General features: G+C 41.7%; 1 protein-coding gene across 2 annotated transcripts in view; it reads right to left on the minus strand.

The window, feature by feature from the left end:
- LOC126995459 (G-protein coupled receptor moody-like) overlaps positions 1–26,363 on the minus strand; it is a 65,283-nt gene that overhangs the window by 14,553 nt on the left and 24,367 nt on the right. Inside the window, exon 2 of one of the 2 annotated variants that reach the window (XM_050855015.1) lies at positions 2,742–3,381. The exons of the other annotated variant lie outside the window; for it this stretch is intronic. Coding sequence (XP_050710972.1) covers positions 2,742–2,977 — 236 coding nt within the window. The 5' untranslated portion in view covers positions 2,978–3,381. The remainder of the gene's footprint in view (positions 1–2,741; positions 3,382–26,363) is intronic. 2 annotated transcript variants of the gene reach the window in all.

Genomic DNA, 26,363 nt, shown 5'->3' on the forward strand with positions numbered 1-26,363 from the left:
ATGGCAAATGAAATTTAACGTTGACAAATGTAAAGTGTTGCACATCGGAAAAAATAACAATCGCGTTCGGTACGTAATGAATGGCAAACAACTTTCTGCAGTAAGTAAAGAAAAGGATCTTGGAATCACTATATCAAGCGATTTAAAGCTCGGTCAGCATTGTTCAGAGGTAGTTAAAACTGTAAACAAATTGGTTGGCTTCATCGGACGAGTCTTTAATAATAAATCGGAAAAAGTAATATTAAAACTGTATAATTCGTTGGTTCGACCCCGTCTAGAGTACTGTGTACAGTTTTGGTCTCCCTACTACAGAAAAGACAGAAAAGTTGGAACGGGTTCAACGAAGAGTAACAAAGATGATTCCTAGGTTGAGAAATTTATCATATGAACAAAGGCTTAAAGAAGTAAATTTATTCAGTCAATCAAAACGAAGAATGCGAGGCGATCTAATAGAAGTTTTTAAAATGTTTAAAGGATTCAGTGATATTAATGCGGAAGATTACTTTACAATTGATAGATCAAATAGAACAAGAAGAAATCACAATTTGAAGATAAGTGGTAAAAGATTCTCGTCGCACGAAGCTAAACACTTCTTCTTCAATCGAGTTGTTAATGTTTGGAACTCTCTACCCTGTGATGTCGTTGATAGTACAACAGTTACGGCCTTCAAGAATAGATTAGACAAGTGTTTTGAATCCAACCAGCAACTAAGATATTACTCATTGTCGTAATAACGTTAAGTTCTTTCGAATACTGGTGTCCTTGTCCGCTTTTATCGCCCGGTTAGTGATAGCAGTAATGGTAGTTCTTTCCTCTTTCCTACATAATTTCCATGCAGTTTTTCCATGCTGCATGGTTCTTTTTCCTTTCCTGCCAGCTTTGGCTGGAGGGATGGGGGGGTGGGGAGGAGCCTTCGCCTTTGCTGTCCTTCATCTTCCACCTTTGATTAGATAGTTAGTGTAGCTTGTCACAAACAGCCTCGTAAAGACCAGCAGGTCTGCTGTTGTTTGTTCTTCCTTTGTGTTTCTTTGTAATTAAAGAGGAAAAGATTTTGTATTCTCGTATCTTTGCCTCTAAGGGTCAAGTATGCCAAAAAGATGAGCCTGTGCATTAGACTGAGTGAGTGGTGCAGAGTGAGCTGCGTTACGTCTTTTGTTCTCCACACGTAGCCACCACAAGGGGCAAGTGATTGAATATACATTTTTTCCTTCTGATTCAAAGAAAAATCCTATTCAAGACAGAACAAAATTACTTTACAGCTAAATCGTCTATATTTACTAACAGTTACGTAGGTATTAAAGTTAACTACTCTGAAGTAAACAAATGTCATTGAAAACAAAAGGTAATGTCATGGCTGTATATACGAACATGCGTTTGAAAGGGGAAAAAAGTCTCACAACAATGTGGAATGTTCTGTAGTGGGCTCAGTGTGAGAGTCACTTACTTCAAAGGAACCGCACCACCACCACCACCACCACCAACAACAACAACAACAACAACAACACAATCACTCTCTCCACATCCACCACCACCCCCACTATAACCGGTGACAACAACAACAAAAACATCAACAACAAATTCAACATTAAATAAGTTTTGCTGCCCAGAAACCTACTATAATAAGTTCATGATATCGATACTTACTAAATACATGAAGAAAACTAAAGGAAGAACCGCTACATACAGGTGGAAGATGGCAGCAAGATAGTAGCTTTTATACTCTAATAACTTACACCACAGCCTTCCCTAGGGTTGGAAGGCATGCTTTGTTTACTCTTGCATTTCAACATTTTTCACCTTGACAACAGTTCTCCATATGCATCCCCCTTAGAACCCCTACAGTACACTTGTCGGCGGTATCATCGACCACCTCATGAACGAAGTAGGTAGTGAGCGAAAACAACTCTGCTTACTGTAAACGGGATATAAGTCATTAGCCATATTTAAATTACTTCACGTTACGGGGTATAGGATTTATTTTCTCAAAGGACTAGACTTCACAGAGGCTATGCAACGTGGGTGAGCGAAGGAATCAACTCATGCATTGCCCTGAAGACACAACGTTCAGCTGGGGCGCCTCACCACCAGCCTCGCCGCCATCAAATAATCACACTACTGGACAACAGATGTATTTGAACGTGACGGCGATAGCGAGAAGGTGGCAGTGGAGCGCCAGACGGGAAGAGGTGAGCTGATAGTGAGGGCGGCATGCCTGTCGTATCGCCTAGTGTGAGGGACAGCGTGTGGAGGGCATGAACTCCCCCCGCCCCCACTCCCCGACGACCTTCACATCTCATGACAATAGTTGTGTTTGTAGTTTGCATAAAATACACACACACACACACACACACACACACACACACACACACACGTGCCATTACTCAACCCTTAATGACCTAGCACTTTGCTGGTTATGCTCTCTTTCTATAAACTTCGGAATGTTCCAGGCTATGCTTATTTAGATATTAATAATTTTCTATTAATCTATGGTAAAGATACATGATTTCCAGAGAACAAAGACCTGAAAATGAGGTCGTTCAGTATAGCTCTGATAGTAGGCTACATTCTTGCAAGATATGAATTTGTAAGATTTGCTTCACTTCAACAGGCCTGCCACTAAACGTGAACTGCAACCGTTTGTAACACCCACACAAAAAGAACTATCTAAGTGTGACAGCCTCAAGAGCAAAGTTGCTTATCGCCGATGGGAGAGTGGTCGATAACCCCCTTTATGCACCTACCTGGCCTTTCGGGGCATGTAGAACTGATGACCCAGGGTGCAAAGGGTGAGCAGATTCCCCAAGGAGCCCACCACCATCACAATTATCGTCACGGTCATGCCCAGGATCAGGAAGCTGTCGCTGGGTGGAGACTCTTCCGGAGAATTTTTTTCGTTTCCTTCCTCCAGCCCGGACGTCGAGTTGATAATCATCACCGCAAATAAAACAAATGAGGGGTGATGCACTGTCCCTTCCATGGCTAAGGCAACACAGCACCGAGACTGACCTTCAACTTGTCCTGCAGCTTGAAAAATTTGCAACACTCCGTTAAAAAGGGACTAACTCACTGTCAGCTTACGTTCCTCTTCACATTTGTTTCTGAGCTTATGATAATAGGAGCAGAGTCATGTCTACTTCATCCAGTGGGGGTAACAATGTTCAAAACTTTAGCTCCGGCGACATGAGAGCACCTTGGGGACACCACAACCCCGTCTCCAGCTCTCTGGTGATGCAGCCGCGGAGGTGCCAGTCAAGTTACTAACGCGACAAGGTTCTGAAGCGCTCTTATCACCCACTACTAGACAGCTTCCTTCTCCTCTTCGTTCCTTAACTCCTCGCCGTTTTTCTTCTTTTGCAACCGTTCAGGCGTCAGTGTCACAACCTGAAAGAGAGAGCGTGCTCAGGTTATGCGTCGCCCCTTGGAGAAGCAAAATAAATAGCAAAAAATATAATATAGTAATGGAAGTTTCTCTAAGGGAATTTCAAGACACGTATAGAACTAGGCTGGCTGCTGATCCATTGAGAATTCCTTACATTCCGGTCCTCGATCATGGAGAGAACATGTGGCGAGCATTTATTGTCTTTTCGGTTTAGTGTCTTTGCCTCAAAAATGTAATTGCTCCGCAGTGTGTCCAGAGGATGCCGCCAACACATCATCCTGAGTCATGGTACGTACTAAGATAACAAACGGAACATTGCTTACATGCTTTACCACCCGCCCGAACACACACATGCACACTTCCTCTTCTTGCCGCCTCATCAAGGAGCCATAAAACACACACACACACACACACACACACACTACATACACAACACACACAAAAAACACACAACACTCACTCACACACACGAGCACCATAATACCATAAAATAACATTCCATTGCAGAACAGTGACCTCTTCCAAGCGTTTCCACTCGTTCCCGCCCCCTGCCTCCAATTTGCAACTTTAATGTAAACGTTCATCTCACAATCTCCTGAATAATCTCCCTTTGTATTAATGTAAAGCTAAAGGTGGATGCATACGCTATAGCTGCGCGTTGCTGCGGTGCTCAACTCCGACCCGTTAGCCCTTTAACTGCCTGGGTCGGGATTCGAACCCGGGTCCGCGGAGTGGTAGCCAGGCACACTGACTACTAGGCCACGGAACAGTTCCCATTATGTTGCTATATATCAATTGTTTCTCAAATCTATAACTTTTTGTCCATCTGTTGTCCTCTCTTTTGCACATGTCTTGGCCTACAGTTTGTCGTATATCATCTATTTTTGTTCTTTTATCAATATTTTTAAAATGTTTTTAATTATCCATTATAATATTTTCCGGCATCAACATCTTCATCCTTCTATAAGGACAGACTTCCTCAACGCCCTTGTCTCTGATCTACTTGTCATGAAGGGGAGAACACACTGTCTGAAAACTCTTTGCTGAGAGCACAGCGATTGGGAACCTCTTAACGTCTATACGTCTTTTTTCTCCGCTGTCAGTGAGGGATTTGTCTATCATTTGTCCTACGTAAGTATACACATTAATGTATTGGTTCTGGAGCCTGGATGGCAGGTTATTTGATGTGACCATGGTTGTTCACTATTAGACCTACACTTTTGTAGACTTGGACCGTTTAGTTCTACCATACACTGTAGTTCGGCAATAGTCTTGCTAAAAGGGCAATGCCATATGCAAATCTAAGCACTCATTTCCTATTTAAATTTCCGTAATCCTCCAGTCAACTTTTAGAACATTTCTCATATACACGACGTAAACAGTTTAGGTGATGTGGTATAGTCCTGTCATTTCTTATTGGAGCTTTTCCGGTGTCTGTATGGAGCCTGAAAGTCGCTTCCTGAGGGAAACAACTAGACTCAACACCTTTGAGAGAATTTGGAAGATCAAAACAAACAGTATCCACAATTCCTGAGTATTCAGTCACTCTGGAATTGTAGATACTACAAGGCAGGAAAACCCCACGATGCTCAACGTGGTATGGGAGGACGGCGAGGGACGTGTGCTCGCGGCGGAGTCTGGGCAGGAGATGGTTGGAAGATGGCGGCCGTCCCACAATGCTCAGGCCGGGTTCCGCGGTCAAGATACCAGCTCTCGCCATACGGCATCTCGTTTTCTGTGCAACACTTACGCTAAAACGCCCTAACGGCTATAGAATTGTTATTTATTAATAACCTAACGCATCCAATTGGTCATAATGGGTCATGCATCACACACATATCTCAGCGTTGGCCGTAATAAGGAAATTACTTGAAAAGCTTCTGTTTCCCGCGTGATCGGTGACTCTTCCCGCTCTCTCAATCAAAATGGCGGGGACTCCCGCGGCCACAGGGCGGCCACAGGCCACTCCCTGAATGATGAATTCATGACAAGGTATATACACTGCATTCCGGCAAGGACCTCCGTTTTCCCTGGGCCGGAGAGTATAAGACTGAGGAAGCAGCTCATCGTAAACAGTGTGAGTCGGTACCTTTCGCTATGCCAGCAACAAAGGGTACTATTTTTACCACTCTACGTAACGCATCTTGTCAGGGGAGGAAGGGGTGGACAGCTCCTTTCGTATCCTTTTACGTATAGTGTCCCCAAGGATCTGAGCAAGGGTTAGAAATCAGCATCTTTTTTTCACCCTCAACTGCAGTGCGTGTTTGGGGAAGGGGGCAGAGATCAACACATTACATAAAATACCCCGTGACGTGTGATGTGTCGAGGAGGCAGATCAGAACCTTGCGCGACACCGTGTTGTATGAGTCTATAGGTGGAAGCTTCGGGGACAACGTATTGCGTAACGCCGCGTGCAGTGTGTCCAGGGGATGGAGGGACCAACGCCTTTCCCACCCCTGTGCATTGTGTTGGGTCCTCCACGTGAAGTGCATTGACGTCATATGCGTCGAGCATCACGAAAACCCTCGTCCAGACACTCTGATACGGAGACTGCGACAGGAAGTGAGAGAAAAAAAAAAAAAAAAGGTAAAGATGGGGAAGGAGAGAGGCAGAACGGGTAACGAAAAAGAGAAAATATGAAGAGAAAGCGATGAAAGAAATATCAAAATATGGACGAGCAGACAACACAGAGCCTGTTGACTTACAACGAATCAAGTTGGTTTATTGTGTTAGTCTATTCCTTTCGTCATTGCTATTAGTGCTAATTAAAGACAGACAGGCAGGAAGCTCTGCAATGATCGCGCTTCCCTCTAGCATACCGTCAACAAAAGAAAGAACGTCCAGAACACCAGCCCCAAGCCTGCTGAAGGAAAGAAAGACATGGAAATTGTCATAGACCAGACGGGGAGAAAGTTTAATGAACTATAAACATGTAACAACTAATGATTTTATTGAATATAATAGTAATAATAATAATAATAATAATAATAATAATAATAATAATAATAATAATAATAATAATAATAATAATAATAATAATAATAATAATAATAATAATAATAATTGTAATAATAATAATAATAATAATAATAATAATAATAATAATAATAATAATAATAATAATAATAATAATAATAATAATAATAATAATAATAATAATAATAATAATAATAATAATAATAATAATAATAATAATAATAATAATAATAATAATAATAATAATAATAATAATAATAATAATAATAATAATAATAATAATAATAATAATAATAATAATAATAATAATAATAATAATAATAATAATAATAATAATAATAATAATAATAATAATAATTGTAATAATAATAATAATAATAATAATAATTCGTCTTTTGACGAAAAGCGTGAAGCGGTGTTGAGCGTCGACACAGGAACTTTCAAGTTATTCCTTTCGTAAGGAAATATTGAGCTAAGCCATTTTTTATATATTATTCATTTTTGCTATGGCATTTTTTGCGCGAATTCAATTCAATAATAACAAAACTTTGGCAAAGGGAAAGGTTTCTGACAGGGTTGTTTGATTTAAATCAAGTTGATTTAAATCACTGATTCAAATCAAGATTAAATCTAATTATTTTTTATAAATGACTTAAATCTTGATCTTACTGCAGGGCAACACCAAAGAATGGAAAAATAAACAAAGAAAACACTCTCTAACTTTGATATCAATATTTTCCCTGTCAACTTCACAAATTTTCCTGAGTTGATATAGATATATGTCATCAGTCAGCCACACATGGTCCGTCAAGTCACAAGAACAAGACGTTGATCGCCTTTTTGACGGTATCTTGCTGAGACAGAGTGATAGTTTCAAAAGTATCTTACAACGTGAACCACATGTTCTTCTATGTTACCAATTTCCAAATCATGAGCCAAAACATTTAGAATGTGTGCAGGGCAACCATGGGTTAGCAACTTCAGTTTATTTGCTTGTTGTAATTGCTTTCTTATCTAGTTGACATTGGCTTTATTAGATGCTTAAGTCTGTCCTCATATAGCAAGTTTCTCACCCCGTAGATATATATTTTTTTTATGCCTCCATGGTCCAGTGATGCGTGGCTAACTACGAACCCATGGTCCTGGGTTCGAATCCCAACCTGGGCGGTCAGCGTGGAGCTCACCCAGATGCCCATCTTCCCTTTCGGGCTGGTGGATAAATGGGTGCCTGGGGAAACCTGGGGAAGCTAAACTGTGGTAACCTGGATGTCACGCTGGCCCTGCCCCGGGGTGATGGGTTCTTCCCACCACAGGCTCCTGGGCCAATGTTACGGAGATGAGCACTGCGGCCACGCTCAGCTATTGCGTATGCCCCCATCTTTACTCTTGCTTGACTAATCCCCCCCACGAACTTCACTTGATCCTCTATAGAGAGTTTTGCTGGAGTCCGGATTGATAGGCAATCATCAGAACAACTTGTGGGTAGTCTTGGGCCCCTCCAAACACTCAAGTGAATTAAAGAAAAGCTATTAAAAGTGACAAAAATCACCAACTATAGGAAGTGGCAGTAAAGGAAATATTTGAAACATATACCCCTATTTTTCAAAGAATCACTTCACATACACACATGGATCATTCACAGTCTCTTCTGATACTTTCATTTGAAGCTGTTGTCATTTTTCTTTGTGCAATTTCAGTAAGGACATGTTCAAAACATGGCATTATCTGGTTATACTGTTAACATACTATAGAGTTGTGGTGTGGTGCTGGCCATTTGCTGGCTGGCTGCGGCTGGTCAGTCTTAGGACTGGCTCTAATTGCCAACCGTGTTACTTATGATGACGGAATATGATACAAGAATACTCCAACATGTGTTTTAAACTAATGTAAAAAATATTGAGGTTTACATTCATTTAATTATTTTCGTTTCTATAATTTTTTTTTATAAAAATCCGATTTTTTTTATTTAAAAAAAAAAATTCAACAACCGTTTCTGATAATACTTGTGAGGCATCGCCCCGCGTAAATCAGTAAGCCGTCATTCTCTGCGTGTTATCATTCGGAGCGTTCACCACCACAACACTTGCAGCGGAACACAAAGACCTGTGTCAAGTTCCTCTTTTCGTAGTCTCTTTTCTGGGCAAAAGAGACAGAGACGAAGAAGACTTGAAGCGCCGCAAGATTTGGTTATCATCGAAGGAGTTAGTTTTTGGCGTGTCTTTGGAGTGCCTCGAGCAATTCGATGTTTCTACGTGGTGTGAGTGCAAGAACTGCACCGCTTTTTTTTAAGTGACGTCATCTAACATTATCAAAGTTCTTGAGATAAATCCGGGAAGGGAAATTGTTATCTTGCGAGCGGATCTGTACTTCCCATACTTTAGGATTTTTCAGAGAATGGCCACGAGATGTTGTTTCCACTTACAATTCGCATCACTTCACCTCGTATGTTGAACGTTTTTGGCACAAGATTCACTAGCACCGTAAGAAACGAAATTCATACCTGAGAGGTGAGCTCTGTAAGAAATTTTCCTTCGGCAATGAACTAATTCTTCGAAAGTCCACCTTATTAACTTTGGAAGCCAGTACTGCGGCATGATTTCACGGATGATCGACAAATAGCATTAATGTACTCATCGGAATATAAATAGCGCTTGATGCATTACTAAAAACGTTAACCATTCATCACAAACAGGAAGTCGAAGGCGGAGTTGTAGATAATGAATGATATATAAATGCTAGCCCACTACTATAGAGACTGGACATTATAGTTGCCTCCAGGAGACGCCCAGTGATCACTACCACGAGAAGTCGCCCGGGGCTTGCTATAATAGGGTGAGTACCTATCAACAGGGCCCTGGGATTCAAATACTGAACTTTAAGTATTGCCAGAGAAGCGGTTGTTTGTACTTTAGCAAGGGAAGAATGACCAATGGGACTCTTGGATTCAGCAAATGTATTCAGTGAAGTGTCTCTTTGTAAACTGTGGCAATGAACATCCCTTACCGACAGCTATGAGAAGGCCAGCAAAATTTCTTCAACATCGTTCAAGTGGCTACTGATAAAATAACCAAAAGTGTCAACGCCCAGAGATGACGATGATTTTTTTTTTTTTTTACAACAAAGGAGGCAGCTCAAGGGCACAAAAAAGAAAACAATAATAAATAAAAAAGCCCGCTACTCGCTGCTCCCAAAAAAAGAATTTAAAGAGGTGGCCTAAAGAAAGATCAATTTCGGGAGGAGAGGTGTCCTGATACCCTCCTCTTGAAAGAGTTCAAGTCGTAGGCAGGAGGAAATACAGATGAGGGAAGATTGTTCCAGAGTTTACCAGCGTGAGGGATGAAAGAGGAAAGATGCTGGTTAACTCTTGCATAAGGGGTTTGGACAGTGTAGGGATGAGCATGAGTAGAAAGTCGTGTGCAGCGGGGCTGCGGGAGGGGGGGGAGGCATGCAGTTAGCAAGCTCAGAAGAGCAGTCAGCGTGGAAATATCGATAGAAGATAGAAAGAGAGGCAACATCGCGGCGGAATTTAATAGGAAGAAGTCTATCAGTAAGAGGAGGAGACGTGATGAGACGAAGAGCCTTGACATGAAGTTTCCAGTTGAGATTTTGAGTTAAGGATAAACCGAGGATGTTTAGTGTTGAAGAAGGTGACAGCTGAGTGTTGTCGAAGAACAGGGGATAGGTGTTTGGAAGATTGTGTCAAGTTGATAGGTGGAGAAATTGAGTTTTAGAGGCATTGAAGGACACCAGGCACTGCATCACACAACTGTTATTGTACGGTCATCATGGTCATTGCTGATCACGTGGAGGGCAGGGGGATATCAAGTGGTCGCCATCATGCCATTCTCTTTAGCTCTTTGTCTCCCATGTATATTTGGGGTAGGGGGAGGGGATGAGAGCATACTCGTGAAGAGGGACGAAGCCATCAATACAATCAGTGTGAGAGCGGTACAACAGCGCCTTACGTATTAGTTTACCTTGCTTTCTGTTCTGAGACTTTCAAAGAACTAAAAATGTGGCAGTGCTAGAAACTTTGGCAATCTTCAGTAAATTGATTTCGGGCGGCACCAACTCATACATCACTCATGAAGCTCGTAATTCTTAGTAAAACATCAAACAATATCCAAACAGGGAGGACGGCGGTTGTCAAGGTTGAAACACGCCAGCCCTTTGTTGAACTGCTGAATAACATTTACCAAGATATTTGTTTAATGCTTTCGCGATCAGAAATAGCGCGCAATATTCCTATCCCCTTGTTGTTGTTATTGGAGGAGGAGGAAGAGGAGGAGGAGGAGGAGGAGGAGGAGGAGGAGGAGGAGGAGGACGAGAGAAGAGGAGGCAGGCTGACTATCAAAGAGTGGCTCGCAATGAGTTCTCGTATAAGATCGTCCCGTGTTAAGCGGCCTGTTATCGGATTTACTGGGAGGAGAAAATCAGAAGGGATTAGTCCTACGCCAGACAATATGTTTCTTGGATTCAGGAAGGATTTGTTTTCCTCACAAAGGTATTAGTTTTAGAATAAACGTAATTATTATATATTATTATTATATCTGTTATTATTATTATTATTTTTATTATTATTATTATTATTATTATTATTATTATTATTATTATTATTATTATTATTATTATTATTATTATTATTATTATTATTATTATTATTATTATTATTATTATTATTATTATTATTATTATTATTATTATTATTATTATTATTATTATTATTATTATTATTATTATTATTATTATTATTATTATTATTATTATTATTATTATTATTATTATTATTATTATTATTATTATTATTATTATTATTATTATTATTATTATTATTATTATTATTATTATTATTATTATTATTATTATTATTATTATTATTATTATTATTATTATTATTATTATTATTATTATTATTATTATTATTATTATTATTATTATTATTATTATTATTATTATTATTATTATTATTATTATTATTATTATTATTATTATTATTATTATTATTATTATTATTATTATTATTATTATTATTATTATTATTATTATTATTATTATTATTATTATTATTATTATTATTATTATTATTATTATTATTATTATTATTATTATTATTATTATTATTATTAGTAGTAGTAGTAGTAGTAGTAGTAGTAGTAGTAGTAGTAGAAGTAGTAGTAGTAGTAGTAGTAGTAGTAGTAGTAGTAGTAGTAGTAGCAGTAGCGGTAGCAGCAGCAGCAGCAACAGCAGCAGCAGCAGGAACAACAGAGGTAGTAGTAGTAGTAGTAGTAGTAGAAGTAGTAGCAGTAGTAGTAGAAGCAATGGTAGTAGTAAGAGCAGTAGTAGAAAATTAATGTAAATGTATACCTGTTACGTTTTTTTTTTTTTTTTTAATAATTAGTGATTTGATTTCGGGCGACACCAAGTAGGAAGGGAGGAGGAGGAGGAGACAAAAGGGAAGAGTAACTGATCATGAAGACACCAATAAGAAAAAGGTTGTGGTACTTATCTAGTGCGTGTTAGTAACCGGAAATTAAAAGATAAAAACAAATTACTACGCTGATAGCTCTGTGTTGCTGTGTGTGTGTGTGTGTGTGTGTGTGTGTGTGTGTGTGTGTGTGTCGTATGCGGTACCTGCTGATTAGGCGGATAGCGTCCTTAATCCCTCCTAATACCAGAGTGTGAGATAAGGTAACCTCGAGGCCCTTCATATTTGGCGTACGGTCATGTCCAACAAGAACATAAATAAATAAATAAATAATAAATAAAAATACACAAAAGCAAACACGTACGCCTAATGCCTCCTTTCATCCCTTCCTTCCTGTTTGTTTGCTTCGTTGTGAGTGTTTATTTTTGTTTTGTTTTGTTTTCCACTTTCCATGTCCTGTTGTTTTTCCTTGATGTTCTTGTATTTGATGTTGATTTTACTTTTATTTTCTTGTCCTGTTGTCTGTGTAGCCGTCGTTGGTTTTATGTGTATTTTTCACCGTCGTTACTGTTGCTTTGTGTTGCTGTTTTCTTGTTGTTGTTGTTGTTGTCGTAATTTTGTTGCCATTTTTGTTGTTTCTTGCCTGAAAAGCTTATGCTTATATAAAGGCTGGCCTCTAACAATACATACAACAACATATGTAACTGTACCTGATGGACTATTAATAAATGTTTCAAATGCTTCAAATGTTGCTGTTGCAATGGTTTCAGTAGTGGTGGCTGATGTCATTACTGCTGTTACTGCATTTTATTATATTTTGGCAATCGATTATATTTCTCTTCCTCCTTATCATCAACATTTACTCGTACTTTATTCTCAATGTTTTGTTATCACCCGAAAATTTCAGTGACGGCCGGTTATCAGGAGGTCATTGCGCAAGGCGTGTGAGGGGCAGGACAGGACAGGCCTCCGAGACAGAGGAACGCACGTCACTCAACCGGAAACCCCGTATAACGGCAGTCAGACGGCGGAGGCTCTGGGTGGATGCAAGAGGCGAGGGGGGAGGCGGGGTCGGGGGGAGCTTAAGCTATAACATGAGTCTGATTAGATTGTGTACACAAGTATGATTTAATTAATCTAAGTGAGACGCGTCGGATTTGTTTAACATTTACCACGTCAGGTTCAACAAACGTGAGTGGCGTACTATTACACGAGTGCACCGCCGTGGCGTGTTTGGCGCCGCACCCCCCTGTTTACAACTGACGTAGGCTTGAAGCATGTACAAAAAAGTGAAAAGGCAGTTTTATGGTGGATGGTGCTAAGAAAAGCTTAGCAATGATTGCTAAACATGCAGTTACGAATGGCGGTACCTACTCATACTTAACATGATATATTGTTGCATTAATTTATAGATTATGGTGGTATCAAAAGAATGGGAAAATAATATCCACTCCCCTCCCCACACCCACACGTGAACAAAAGAGACTCCGGGCACAGCGGATCCCGTGCAAGGATTAATCCCCAGAATGGTATGATCACGATGATCTCCGTAAACAAATCCGTCATTTTTGTCAGAATAGCCATCATGTTGGTGGTTTGTTTTCACTACAGTATGTATTTATCTATAAATTTCTGAAATCAAGTCACCCTCTACCTCATAGATGTGATGAAATAATTCTCCCTAAAAGCTCTTCCGGCACAAAGTGCATTATTTCCATTATTGCTTGACTGATCTGCTTAAAAATCGTTGGCACTGAGCACCAGGACATTTTGCCCCAATCAGGACGGCTTTCTGAAAATTACACCCGCCCCGCAGTCAGCCTGTTGGCCGCTGCTCTGAAAACTAAATTGCTGCGCTATTCATAGTTTTCCTTTCCTCTTTTCATCCTCTCGTGTATGGTAGCGATCATCGCCCATCGTTAACACTCGGATGTTTTCAGTCAGCGTCACACATAGTTTTAGCCTCAACCTCACTCTCCCAATCTCTCAAATAGACGATTATTTAATCTTAGCATCACGTCCCGTCATCCTCAGCGGTTGTTGTGGAACTTCTAGCGGCCCCCTTTCCTTTTCTATGTAATGACGACCAGCTCCTTTCTTCGAGTCCTAATGAAGAGCATCAGATTGCCATACGGCAGACAGGACGACATGCAACCCACGAATAATAGCCACACCTCCAGCTTTGAGCAGCTCTGCATTGATGTTACAAACATCAGTTGTCTTTCCACCTCTCACCTTTGTCATATCCTCTCTGACCTCGTCATGAGAGGGTGGGGTTTCGTCAACGGCTGGGTCAGCATCCACTATTTGAAATCCGGCTATTGGGTCGTCTGTTCAACGATTATCTCCATGTCTGTCACGACACTCACGAGGCAACCATTTGATCTTTGGGTAGTGCTCACCCGAGAGATGAGCAGAGACTCTTCAGGACTTGGTAAACAAGTCGAAGGACATAAACATGAAATGCCCCTCGCCGGCCTCAGCGAGACTCCTGACGCACCGATGAGCCCTGTCATTCTTTCACACACAGCCAGCCTTCCCCAGTCAAAACAAACCAACCGTTCAGGCGTAATCTAACCCAAAACAAAGACAAATAATCTCTTCAATTTGACCTTACAAGAGGCTGTAGAGATTACGGAGATTGCCGGTGTAGGAGTGACGTCAAACTACTTTTACAGATATGGAGGACGCGGTGAGGGGGCAGGGGGGAGAGGGGGGGGAGGCGAGATGTGGAGATGCAAGGCCTGATGATGATTAAGGAAGAAATGCATACGAATAAATTGATATTCTCTCTCTCTCTCTCTCTCTCTCTCTCTCTCTCTCTCTCTCTCTCTCTCTCTCTCTCTCTCTCTCTCTCTCTCTCTCTCTCTCTCTCTCTCTCTCTCTCTCTCTCTCTCTCTCTCTCTCTCTCTCTCTCTCTCTCTCTCTCTCTCTCTCTCTCTCTCTCTCTCTCTCTCTCTCTCTCTCTCTCTCTCTCTCTCTCTCTCTCTCTCTCTCTCTCTCTCTCTCTCTCTCTCTCTCTATATATATATATATATATATATATATATATATATATATATATATATATATATATATATATATATATTGTATAGCAGTCTTTCATGTCTCTCGGACTCTTATAATTTTAACTTTTCTCTCTTCATCAGCCTCGTCGCCCCTTCCTCCCAATCACACCGTATTATGTAGACTTCCTCCTCTTCTTTCACAGTTTACATCTTTACATGCTGGCAAAAACCTATTATTGCCATCATAAAGAAAACAAATACTAATCATTCAAGAGAAGCATTATATAAATCCTCATAAACGATTAGGTTTTAAACAAGAACTAATTAAAAAACAACTATCAAATGCTGCCGTTTTTACTTTCTGTCATTATTCACGAAGAACAGTGGAACGAATATTAAGATCCCCCCTCCACCCCTCCCCCCCAAAAATATCAAATATAGCTGCACTTCGTTAATTTCATAGGTCACGAAAAACAGCTGAACGAGTTTTGAGATCCAATACCCTTCCTCCCCCACCCATTAAAAAACTATTACATTTGATTTCGAAAGCACCTATTCTTTACTGTGCTTCCGTGCCTGGTCAAACTCTTTCGCCTCTGCTTGTCAACATCTACCTTTCGTTCCTGCTGGAAGTATGCCTTCATACAGCCTGTGCCAAAGAAGGGTGACCGTTCCAATCCCTTAAACTACCGTCTTATAGCTTTGCTTTCTTGTCTATCTAAAGCTTTTGAATCTATCCATAACCGGAAGATTCAAAAGCACCTTCCCATTTCTGACCTTCTATGTGATCCCAAGTATGAGTTCCGCAAGGGGCGTTCTATTAGTGATCTCCTTGCCTTCCTAACAGATTCTTGGTCATCCTCTCTTAGCCCTTTCGGTGAAACCTTTGCTATTGTGTTGGACATATCAAAAGCCTTTGATAGGGTCTGGTACAAATCTTTGCTTTCCAAACTACCCTCCTACGATTTCTATCCTTCTCTCTGTACCTTTATCTCCAGTTTCCTCTTTGACCGTTCTATTTCTGCTGTGGTAGACGGTCACTGTTCTTCCCTAAACCTATTAATAGTGGTGTTCCGCAGGGTTCTGTCCTCTTCTGTTGTTCATTGATGATCTTTCCAAAACAAACTGTCCTATCCATTCTTACGCCGATGACTCTACTCTGCATTATTCAACTTCTTTTAATAGAAGACCCACCCAACAGGAACTAAATGATTCCAGGCTGGAGGCGACAGAACGCTTAGCCTCAGACCTTACTATTATTTCCGATTGGGGCAAGAAAAACTTGGTGTCCTTCAATGCCTCAAAAACACAGTTTCTCCACAAAAAGGCTAACAACCTATCCACTCGACACAATCTTCCAAACAACTGTCCCCTATTCTTTGACAACACTCAGCTATCACCTTCTTCAACACTAAACATCCTCGGTCTATCCTTAACTCAAAATCTCAACTGGAAACTTCATATCTCTTCTCTTACTAAATCAGCTTCCTCGAGGCTGGGCGTTCTGTACCGTCTCCGCCAGTTCTTCTCCCCCGCACAATTGCTGTCCATTTACAGGGGCCTTGTCCGCCCTCGTATGGAGTATGCACCTCACGTGTAGGGGGCTCCACTCAGACAGCTCTCTTGGACAGAGCGGAGTCTAAGGCTCTTCGTCTCATCAGTTCTCCTCTTACTAATAGTCTTCTACCTCTTAAATTTCGCCGCCATGTTGCCTCTCTTTCCATCTCCTATCGATATTTTCACGCTGACTGCTCTTCCGAACTTGCTAACTGCATGCCTTTCCTCCTCCCGCGGCCTCGCCACACACGACTTTCTACTCAAGCTCATCCTTTTACTGTCCAAATCCCTTACGCAAGAGTCAACCAGCATCTTCACTCTTTCATCCCGTACGCTGGTAAACTCAGGAACAATCTTCCTTCTGTATTTCCTCTTGCCTATTACTTGAACTCTTTCAAGAGGAGGGTATCAGGACACCTCTCCTCCCGAAATTGACTTATCTTTCGGCCACTCCTCTAACTCTTTTTAGGAGCAGTGAGTATCGGGCTTTTTTTTACATTTGTTACCTTTTTTTTATGCCCTTGAAATGACTCCTCTGCTGTAAAAAAATATATATATGAGACAAAACAAAAGCCAAAGAAACCAACAACAACAAAACATTCTGCCTGCAATATCCTACTTCTATTAAAGAAAAACGAAAGAAGTTTCAAGAAGAAAAACTTCAAAAATTCGAACCACAGAAGTCTTGATAGCTACTCTTCCTCACAGACAGCTCCTTCACATTAGCAGCAACGCATTTCTGATAAACGGGAGGAGGAGGAGGAGGAGGAGGAGGAGGAGGCCGATAAAGAGAGCAGCGAAATGACGATAACCTTCGCGAACGGTATCTTAGATAGCGGCATGTTAAGACAAGGACCGCGGCTACTCAAAACCCGCGAACAAGTAGAAGTCCTCGAACATGTGCCGGACACCGAAGCACACATAGGGACGCGAGTATATCAGCTGGCTTCCCACGAGCACTCCACGTCTGCGGGTTATCTGTGAGAGCATCTTGAGGCCGCATCTCTGTCCGTTCAAGTTCACCAAAGAAGACGTTGAATTCTGCTTCCAGTAGCCTTGTGATAACGGCCGTGCAGGATATGTAGCGCGAGTGGTGCTGTCTGCGTTCTTTTTTTTGTGTGTGTGTGTGTGTGATGTTGTGTTGTGTTTCTACTCTGGTACTACTACTGCTACTACCACTGCAACTCCTTTAACTACTGCTGCTGCCACTGCTACTACTGATGTTACTCCTAGTAGTCTCTACCCCCTCCCCCTTCCCTCCTGCTCCTCTTCATGACAGCTACCCCCTGCATCCCACCTCCTTACATAACTCCATTCAACCTAACCAGCATTATACTTTTTCATCGCTATACCCACCCCCCTTTGTACCTCTTCCTAGTCCCCTCCACACCAAGCAGCCTTTTTTTTTTTTTTTTTTTTTTTTTTACGTCGTTGCCTGTTGCGCCGGTAGGCATCTTCCTGGTGGGGCCTGATGGTCGGCCCAAGGCTTCTTCCAGGTGGGGCCTGATGGTCGGCCCAGCCCGTTCTGGCGCAGGCGAGTGTTTATAGTGGCGCCATCTTGCATTGGCTCATGCTGCCCCCCGGAACTCGTTCTTGATTCGCTTGGACGGCTTCCTCTAGAGTCCGGGTTGATGGGTGGTCTTCAGGACAGCATGTGGGTAGTTTTAAGCCACTCGGCGGTGACTGAAAAATCCGAGTGGTAGCGTGAGGATTCGAACCCGCGTCGTCCATCACGCGGCGAATGTGGGTCCAGTACGCTACCAGTTCGGCCACCGCCTACCCATATATTTACTCCATCTCCTTCAATAACCTTATATTTTTCCATGGTTATCCTCCCCCACCCCTCTGTTTCCCCGCCTCTCTACCGCCCACCCCAGTTTTTGTTATAACGGTACGTGAACGCTTAACTACTAACCATGTATATAGTTAGAGTAAGATAAATGGTGCCAAAACTGGGTCCATGCTTAAATGTGGATAATCTTGGTGAATAAAAGCTCAATCAATCGATCATTCAATCAGTTTCTCTCTCTCTCTCTCTCTCTCTCTCTCTCTCTCTCTCTCTCTCTCTCTCTCTCTCTCTCTCTCTCTCTCTCTCTCTCTCTCTCTCTCTCTCTCTCTCTCTCTCTCTCTCTCTCTCTCTCTCTCTCTCTCTCTCTCTCTCTCTCTCTCTCTCTCTCTCTCTCTCTCTCTCTCTCTCTCTCTCTCTCTCTCTCTCTCTCTCTCTCTCTCTCTCTCTCTCTCTCTCTCTCTCTCTCTCTCTCTCTTGTAATGTGTATATTATAACATACATGTGAATGTGTGAATGTATGTCGCAACGCCATGGCATAGCCGCCTAGGAGGATGTTTATTAACACGTCAGGGCATAGGTTGTGCTTAGGAAGTGTTCCTTGCCGTGAGAACGGTGCTTATTCAGCAAGCCTGCTGCACCGGGCCGCTCCTGTGCGGAGAGAAGCCGGTAGAATATTTGAGAGCTGGTGGGTGGACAGAGGGAGATAATATGTCTCTATCTAATGTTCTCAAATTTTTGGAATTTTTTGTATACATGGCTGTCATCAAGGGCCAGTTTCGAAAAAGTTCTTTATCCCTAGCCTACGGCCCCGCTGACAAGTTGAACGATTTCGTGCTGAAAATCAAGACAAAAATTGAGGAGAAAGACGGAGCGCCAGTTCCCACTTAGAGGCGCTGGCCTTAAGGCAAAGCTGACTAAATGTGATTTTTTAAAGCCAAAAATCACCTTTTTAGGCCACACTGTTGATGGAGATGGTATCCACACGATGGACGGTAAAATATCGGCCATAAAGAATTTTCTGCAACCCCAAACCGTCGAAAACGTTCGGTCTTTCCTTGGGTTGTCCGGCTACTATAGGCCTTTCATACAAGGTTTTGCCAAAATTGCTTCGCCTCTAACGCAACTTTTAAAGAAAGAGGTCCCTTTTCATTGGAATGCCAAACAACACAAGAGTTTTACAGACTTGAAGTCAGCGTTAATCAACGCTCCAGCCTTGGCATTCCCGGACTACAACGTCCCTTTTACACTTTTTACAGATGCCTCAGCCCTGGGTCTTGCTCGCGGTAAAAATCGCGCTATTGCGTACGCAAGTCGTACTTTAAACCAGGCTGAGTCGAGCTATTCAGTGCCCCATCAGGAAACCCTACCGGTTGTTTGGGCTCTTAAACATTTTAGGGATATTATCCTTGGCTATCCTATCACTGTCTTTACGGACCACGCGCCAGTCACCGAGCTTTTTAAGGGTAGAAACCTCACCGGTCGACTCGCACGGTGGTACCTGACTATCCAGGAGTTTGGGCCAACCTTTAAGTATTTACCTGGCCGCGCGAATGTCGTCGCGGATTCCCTGTCTAGAAACGTACCTGTTGGCTCAGTGGCAGAAGCGCCTACTGAAATTCAAAATTTCAGTCTAAAGGATTTAGCAGCAGCCCAGCGTCGCCATGACATTTGGGGTAAAGTAATATACGCTCTGGAATCGGGTGACGAAACAAGTCTCCCACAGCTACCTGTGTGTTTTTCACAATTTTTCTTGTCACAGGACGGTGTCTTGTGCCGCTATTGGCCCCGCAAAAAGGAGTCTGTCGCACAGTTTGTGTTACCGAAGTGTTATGTACCGGCGGTGCTGAACTTAATTCATGACGCGGTCATTGCTGGTCACCCGGGGAAGGAGCGCAAACTAACAGCGGCCCGAGCGGTCTATTTTTGGCCAACTATGCGTGTAGATATTGACGCGCATGTGGCTAAGTGTGTCAAGTGTGCCAAACATAAAGGGACGGTGCCTAGGCCTGCGCCGATCCTAGAATACCGGCCCCCTGACCGGCCTTGGGATGTAGTTTCTATTGACTTGCTACAGCTTCCCGCCAGCCACCAGGGCTCTAGGTACCTCTTAGTCTGTGTAGATCACTTGCCTCGGTACGTTGTTTTAGCCCCGGTGAAAGATAAATCTGCTAAGGCCATTGCTCATGCCCTAATAACTCATCTAATTTGTCAGTACTCCACACCTAGAGTGTTGTTCAGTGATAATGGAACCGAGTTTCGAAATCAACTTTTAGCAGAAATATGCAAACAGTTTGCCATGACACAATCTTTTACAGTCAGTTATCACCCAGCCAGCAACGGCCTTGTTGAACGCGCGAATAGGAAGATTTTAGATGTCTTGCGCCCGATCGTTAGCGGACTTCAGCATACCTGGGAGGACTGGCTAGCATATGTTGCAGCAAGCATAAACAGCCGTGTTTGTGAGTCAACGGGACAATCTCCCCACTACATAGTTTTTGGGGTTGAGAAGAGACTCCCATATGACCTGCTTAGTAGTTCTCATTCACCTGTATATAATGTAGATGATTATTCTAAGGTTCAACTCAAAGTTTTCACAGATATTCATAGAAACGTCAGAGAGAGACTACAGGCGACATCTGCGGCTATGTGCTTGCAGCAACACAAGCGTGCCGCCCCTGTTTCCTTGAAAGTGGGTGACTTTGTTATGATTCGAGTCCCAGAGAGACATTCGAAGTTGTCCTCTAAATTCGTGGACCCACGCCAGATAGTTAGACAACTAGATGGTCACAAATTTGAGCTTTATGATCTCATTTTTAATTCATATGAAATTGTGCATAGTGATCGCCTCAAAAAGACAGACGCCCAGCCTGAGGTGATCGATTCGACTTTAGTTGAACCAGCGAGAACCGCCTGTTTGCCTCAGCCTGACGATGCTTTGTCTATCTTTCCAACACACGACTATAACCTGCGTCCTCGCAATTACTAATTTATGTTTGGTTCCTGAGCTTTTGCCTGCATCTTTTTCATGCGAGAGGGGAGTGCTTGAGTAATATTTTTCTCTCTCTCTCGGACAGGAAATGCTTCTCCCGTCACTCTGATAAACTAATCGAGCTCAACACTGACTGATAGGTGACGGGCTGCGCAAGAGCTTTTTTTTAATCGTTCATGAATCTGCACGTATTTATTTACTATTATATTTGTTTCCTGATTTATTTATTTGCCTCTTCATTTATTCGTTTTTTTGTCCACGGGGGGTCGATCAGTCACCTTTTCTTTTTTTCTTTTTCGATGCTGTCTGAAGTAATGTAATGAGTTAGTCTATTTTTTTTTTCTATGTTAAGAGTAAATCGTCTAATCTCGTTAATTATCGTGTTCCTTCTCTCTTCCTGTTGCTGATAATGATAAGAATAATGTTTGGGTTGTTGATAATGATGGTTATATGGGTTGATATTATTAGTGGTTTTAAAAGTATTGTTTATGTTTTCGTTGACAGTGTTACTATGTGGTGGTTGTTTTTGTTGTTGCTATTATTTGCATTTGAAATAGTAGTCCTAGTAGTAGTAGTAGTAGTAGTAGTAGTAGTAGTAGTAGTGGTAAAAGGAACCTTGTATCCTTCAATGCCTCAAAAACCCAATTTCTCCACCTATCAACTCGACACAAACTTCCAAACACCTATCCCCTATTTTTCGATTACACTCAGCTGTTACCTTCTTCAACACTAAATATCCTTGGTCCATCCTTAGCTTAAAATCTCAACTGGAAACTTCACATCTCTTCTCTTACTAAATCAGCTTCCTCGAGGTTGGGTGTTCTGTATCGTCTCCGCCAGTTCTTCTGCCCCGCACAGATGCTTTCCATTTATAGGGGCCTTGTCCGCCCTCGTATGGAGTATGCATCTCATGTGTGGGGGGTCTCCACTCACACAGCTCTCCTGGACAGAGTGGAGTCTAAGGCTCTTCGTCTCAACAGCTCTCTTCCTTTTACTGAGTCTTCTACCTCTTGAATTCCGCCGCCATGTTGCCTCTCTTTCTATCTTCTATCGATATTTTCATGCTGACTGCTCTTCTGAACTTGCTAACTGCATGCCTCCCCCCCTCCCGCGGCCCCGCTGCACTCGACTGTCCACTCTAGCCCATCCCTATACTGTCCAAACCCCTTATGCAAGAGTTAACCAGCATCTTCACTCTTTCATCCCTTACACTGACAAACTCTGGAACTGCCTTCCTTTGTCTGTATTTCCTCCTGCCTATAACTTGTCCTCTTTCAAGAAGAGTGTATCAAGACACCTCTCCATCCGAAATTGACCTCTCTTTTGGCTGCTCTTTTTTCTGTTGTGGGAGCGGCTAATAGCGGGCTTTATATATATATATATATATATATATATATATATATATATATATATATATATATATATATATATATATATATATATATATATATATATATATATATATATATATATATATATATATATATATATATATATATATATATATATATATATATATTGAGGCTCTTTTGTTGTAAAAAAAGTAGTAGTAGTAATAGTAGTAGGAGACTAAGAGTAGCTGAAATACGGTGCCCAATAAACACTTCCTACATCAGAACAATTAACGAACCTACATCATACATCTGTACACCCCCACGGTCTTTCCTCCTCTCCTTGCTGCCCTTCTCCATTAAACCACTTCCTTTTTCTTTTCTTTCCTTTTTTTCTTCCTTTCTCGTCTTTCCATACCCAAAACACGAACCTGCACCATAAACTGTACGCTCCTACTGCCTTTTCCATTGGCCCACTTCCTCTTCCTTTTCCTATTTCTCTTTCTCTTTCTTCTATTCTTTCTGTATCCTTGTCAAACAAAAATAAAACGCTGAGGGGTGGGACTGGATGATGAGGAAGAAGGAAGAAGGAGGGGAGAGCTGAGGCTGGCTGGGGTGAGGGTGGTGGGAAGGAAGGAGGGGAAAGGGGAAAGCTGAGGCTGGTTGGCTGATGGTATTTTTAAACGCTTCCAACACTCACACCAACTATTCCCAAAGGCCAAAAAGGAGACCAATCTGGTTCTAATGAGTGTTTTCTTAGGTTCACGGTACAGAAGAAGGGTCAAACTACCACCAGGTTCATTAAACTACTCCTGGAAATGCTTCAAACTCCTATGAAAACCTTGTCAAATATGTGTGCTTTGGGCGCCGAAATGTTTGATTAAGGATACGGCCCTCATCACTGCTCCCCTTCAGAACACAGTATACGCACGTCAGCTGATCAACTTGAAAGCTAACCAATCACGGGCGAGGGTTTAAGAGGAGGGGTCTGCCACTCCTGAAAATGACTCCACACTTCTATGAAAACCTCGTCAAATACGTGTGATTGGGGGCCGAAGTGTTGAAGAAGACGGACCTCAACGCTGCTCCCCTTCAGTACACACGTCAGCTGATTACCTTGGAAGCCGACCAATCACGAGCGAGGGTTTGAGAAGCGGTTCTGCCACGGTATCAAAGGAGAAAAATGAAGAGATGGAAAGTGCAGCATCATCTGTCTATCTCTCTTTATCTCTGCTTTCTCGCTCTCTTTCAACTGACCAAATGACTCTCTCTCTCTCTCTCTCTCTCTCTCTCTCTCTCTCTCTCTCTCTCTCTCTCTCTCTCTCTCTCTCTCTCTCTCTCTCTCTCTCTCTCTCTCTCTCTCTCTCTCTCTCTCTCTCTCTCTCTCTCTCTCTCTCTCTCTCTCTCTCTCTCTCTCTCTCTCTCTCTCTCTCTCTCTCTCTCTCTCTCTCTCTCTCTCTCTCTCTCTCTCTCTCTCTCTCTCTCTCTCTCTCTCTCTCTCTCTCTCTCTCTAAACGCTTTTCTGTTACTCAGTTCTTTTTTATACAGATTTTAAACAGCTTTTACTCTATTCTCTAAAGTTTTACTCTTTTTCTTTCTTCCACTTATTATATTTCCTTCATTAACGTCGTGCTACTCTTTTTTAATGTTTTTTCCTCTATGTGCTTTTCTGGGTTTTTTTTATTATAGTTCAACCAGTTTTTGCTCTTCTTTCTTTTCTTACTAGATAAGCCTAGATCTTTTCTTCAACATTTTATTTTTCATCTTATCCTCTCGTTCTCTTTCAAATGCCTAAGCGCTTTTTTTCTGTTACTTTTTCTCTTACTCTTCTTTCTGGCCTCATTAAACTGGCCTAAACATTTTTTAACCGCATCTTTTCCATTACATCCTTTCGTTCTCCCTCCAATGACCAAACGCTTTTTATCTGTTGTCTCTTCTCACTTCCTGGTACTCGGAATTTTATACTGAGCGTCGTTATCTTCACCGGCAAGAGGAATGTTTCATAGTCTCCACAGCACTGAGCCTTTCAGCCCAACGATAGGATTATTAATAAGGTATCGGCTACCATTTCTTAAACATTCTTCTATGATTACATCGAATACCTCACCTCAGTCACTGTGTAAAGGTTTCGGGTTTTGTTTATGTACCTTACTGTGTGGGCCATTTCCAGGAGTAGTCTTATGACCCTAGTGGTGGTTTGACCCTTCCTCTGTACCGTGAACCTAAGAAAACACTCATGAGGACCCGACTGATCGTTTTGGCCTTTGAAAATAGTTGATGTGAGAGCAATGTTAACACTCATTTCCCCAAACTTGTATGACCGAATAAAACTCTATGTTGTTCAGTTCCTTTTTACAGCAAGGGAGGCAGATCAAGGGAAAAGATACAACAAAAATACAATAACAAAAAACTCCGCTAAATGCTGCTCCTGGAAAAAAAAAAAGATGCCAAAGGAGAGGTCAAAAAAAAAAATCCGGGTGGAGGTCAATTCACTTCATTCATTGCATAAAGGTTTCAGGTTGCGTTTCTGTTTTTCGCTACTGTTGTTATTTGATTATTGGAAGCGAGGTTACTATATCTATAACATTTATTTTCTTAAACAGATTTATACGGTGATGTTCAAATATTTAAATTCATCACTAGAGCCTTCTGGTTTTGTTTCTCTTCTTTGCTATTACTGCTATTCGCTATTGTGCTTTGCTTCATCCGTCTCTCATTTAGTCCTTTCCTTCACTCCTTCACTCATTCCCTTCCTCCCTTCCCCACTTTTCATTAACATTCTTCTATGGTGATATTCAAATGCTTACCCTCAGTCATTTTATAGGCTCCAGGTTTAACTTCTTATGGGGGGAGGGGGTTGAGATAGGTTACTGTTAGCATTTCTTAATCAAATATGCCGTAATGCTGTTCCTCTATCTTATCTTGATATCTCCTGGGGCTTAGTTTCGTCTCCGTATTTCGTTATTAATGTTTTATGTAACTTCTGTAACCGACTGGGGTTTTTTTCCGGTACTTTTCTACATGCATATTCATCTACTATTTTTTTTTCCTTTCACATACTCGTTGTTTCTGTTTCTGCTTTCTTTCTTTCTTTCTCTATTTTCTTTCTTTTTTTCTTTTTCTTTCGTTCATTTTTATGCTTCCCTTTTTTTTTCTTCTTTTCGTTCTCTTTTTTTTTCTTTATTTCTGTATATATTCCTCTCTCTTTCTTTCTTTCTCTCTTTCCTTCTTCACTGACATTATACACATCATCTCTGCCACATAATTTACACGCATGATTCAGCGTGGTAAAAAAGGAGAAGGTCAGAGAAGGAGGAGGAGGAGGAAGGGAAGGAGGAGGGCACGTGGCTTTTATACACCTGAGCAAGTGAGTGTAACGAACCTCCCCTTGTCGCTCTAATTATGTCAACATCTTCCTAACGCTAAGCCAAGATTAAAATATTACGCACATCAACCTGAAAGACTCGTAATTAAGACACAGCCAGCATGACTTCGCTTAGGTAAGGAGCGAGGGAGGTTTAGTCCGCCAGTTAGTCCCTCTGAGGCTCACCACGTCCATCTCGTTTTTTCCTGCCCAGTGACGCCCATCGGAACGCAAAACACACTAAGGTAAAGTCGAGAGCATATGTTATAGCTGCGCGTGGCGGCGGCGCTTGTCTCCGTTCCGTTAGCCCCTCTGAGCCTGTGGTGGGAGAGAACCAACCCATTACCCCGGGATACAGGGCCAGTGTGACAATACGAATTATTTCCTTGTTCTCTTCCTTCCTTCTTTCTTTCTTCCTTTTCATTTCCATTCGCATTACACGTATCATCTTTGCCACATATTACCTTTACCACATAATTCACACACACACACACACACACAAACACAAACACACAAACACAAATCATCGTAGTAAACAAAAACAA

Source organism: Eriocheir sinensis, chromosome 8 (genome assembly GCF_024679095.1).
Source record: "Eriocheir sinensis breed Jianghai 21 chromosome 8, ASM2467909v1, whole genome shotgun sequence".
NCBI lineage: Eukaryota > Metazoa > Arthropoda > Malacostraca > Decapoda > Varunidae > Eriocheir > Eriocheir sinensis.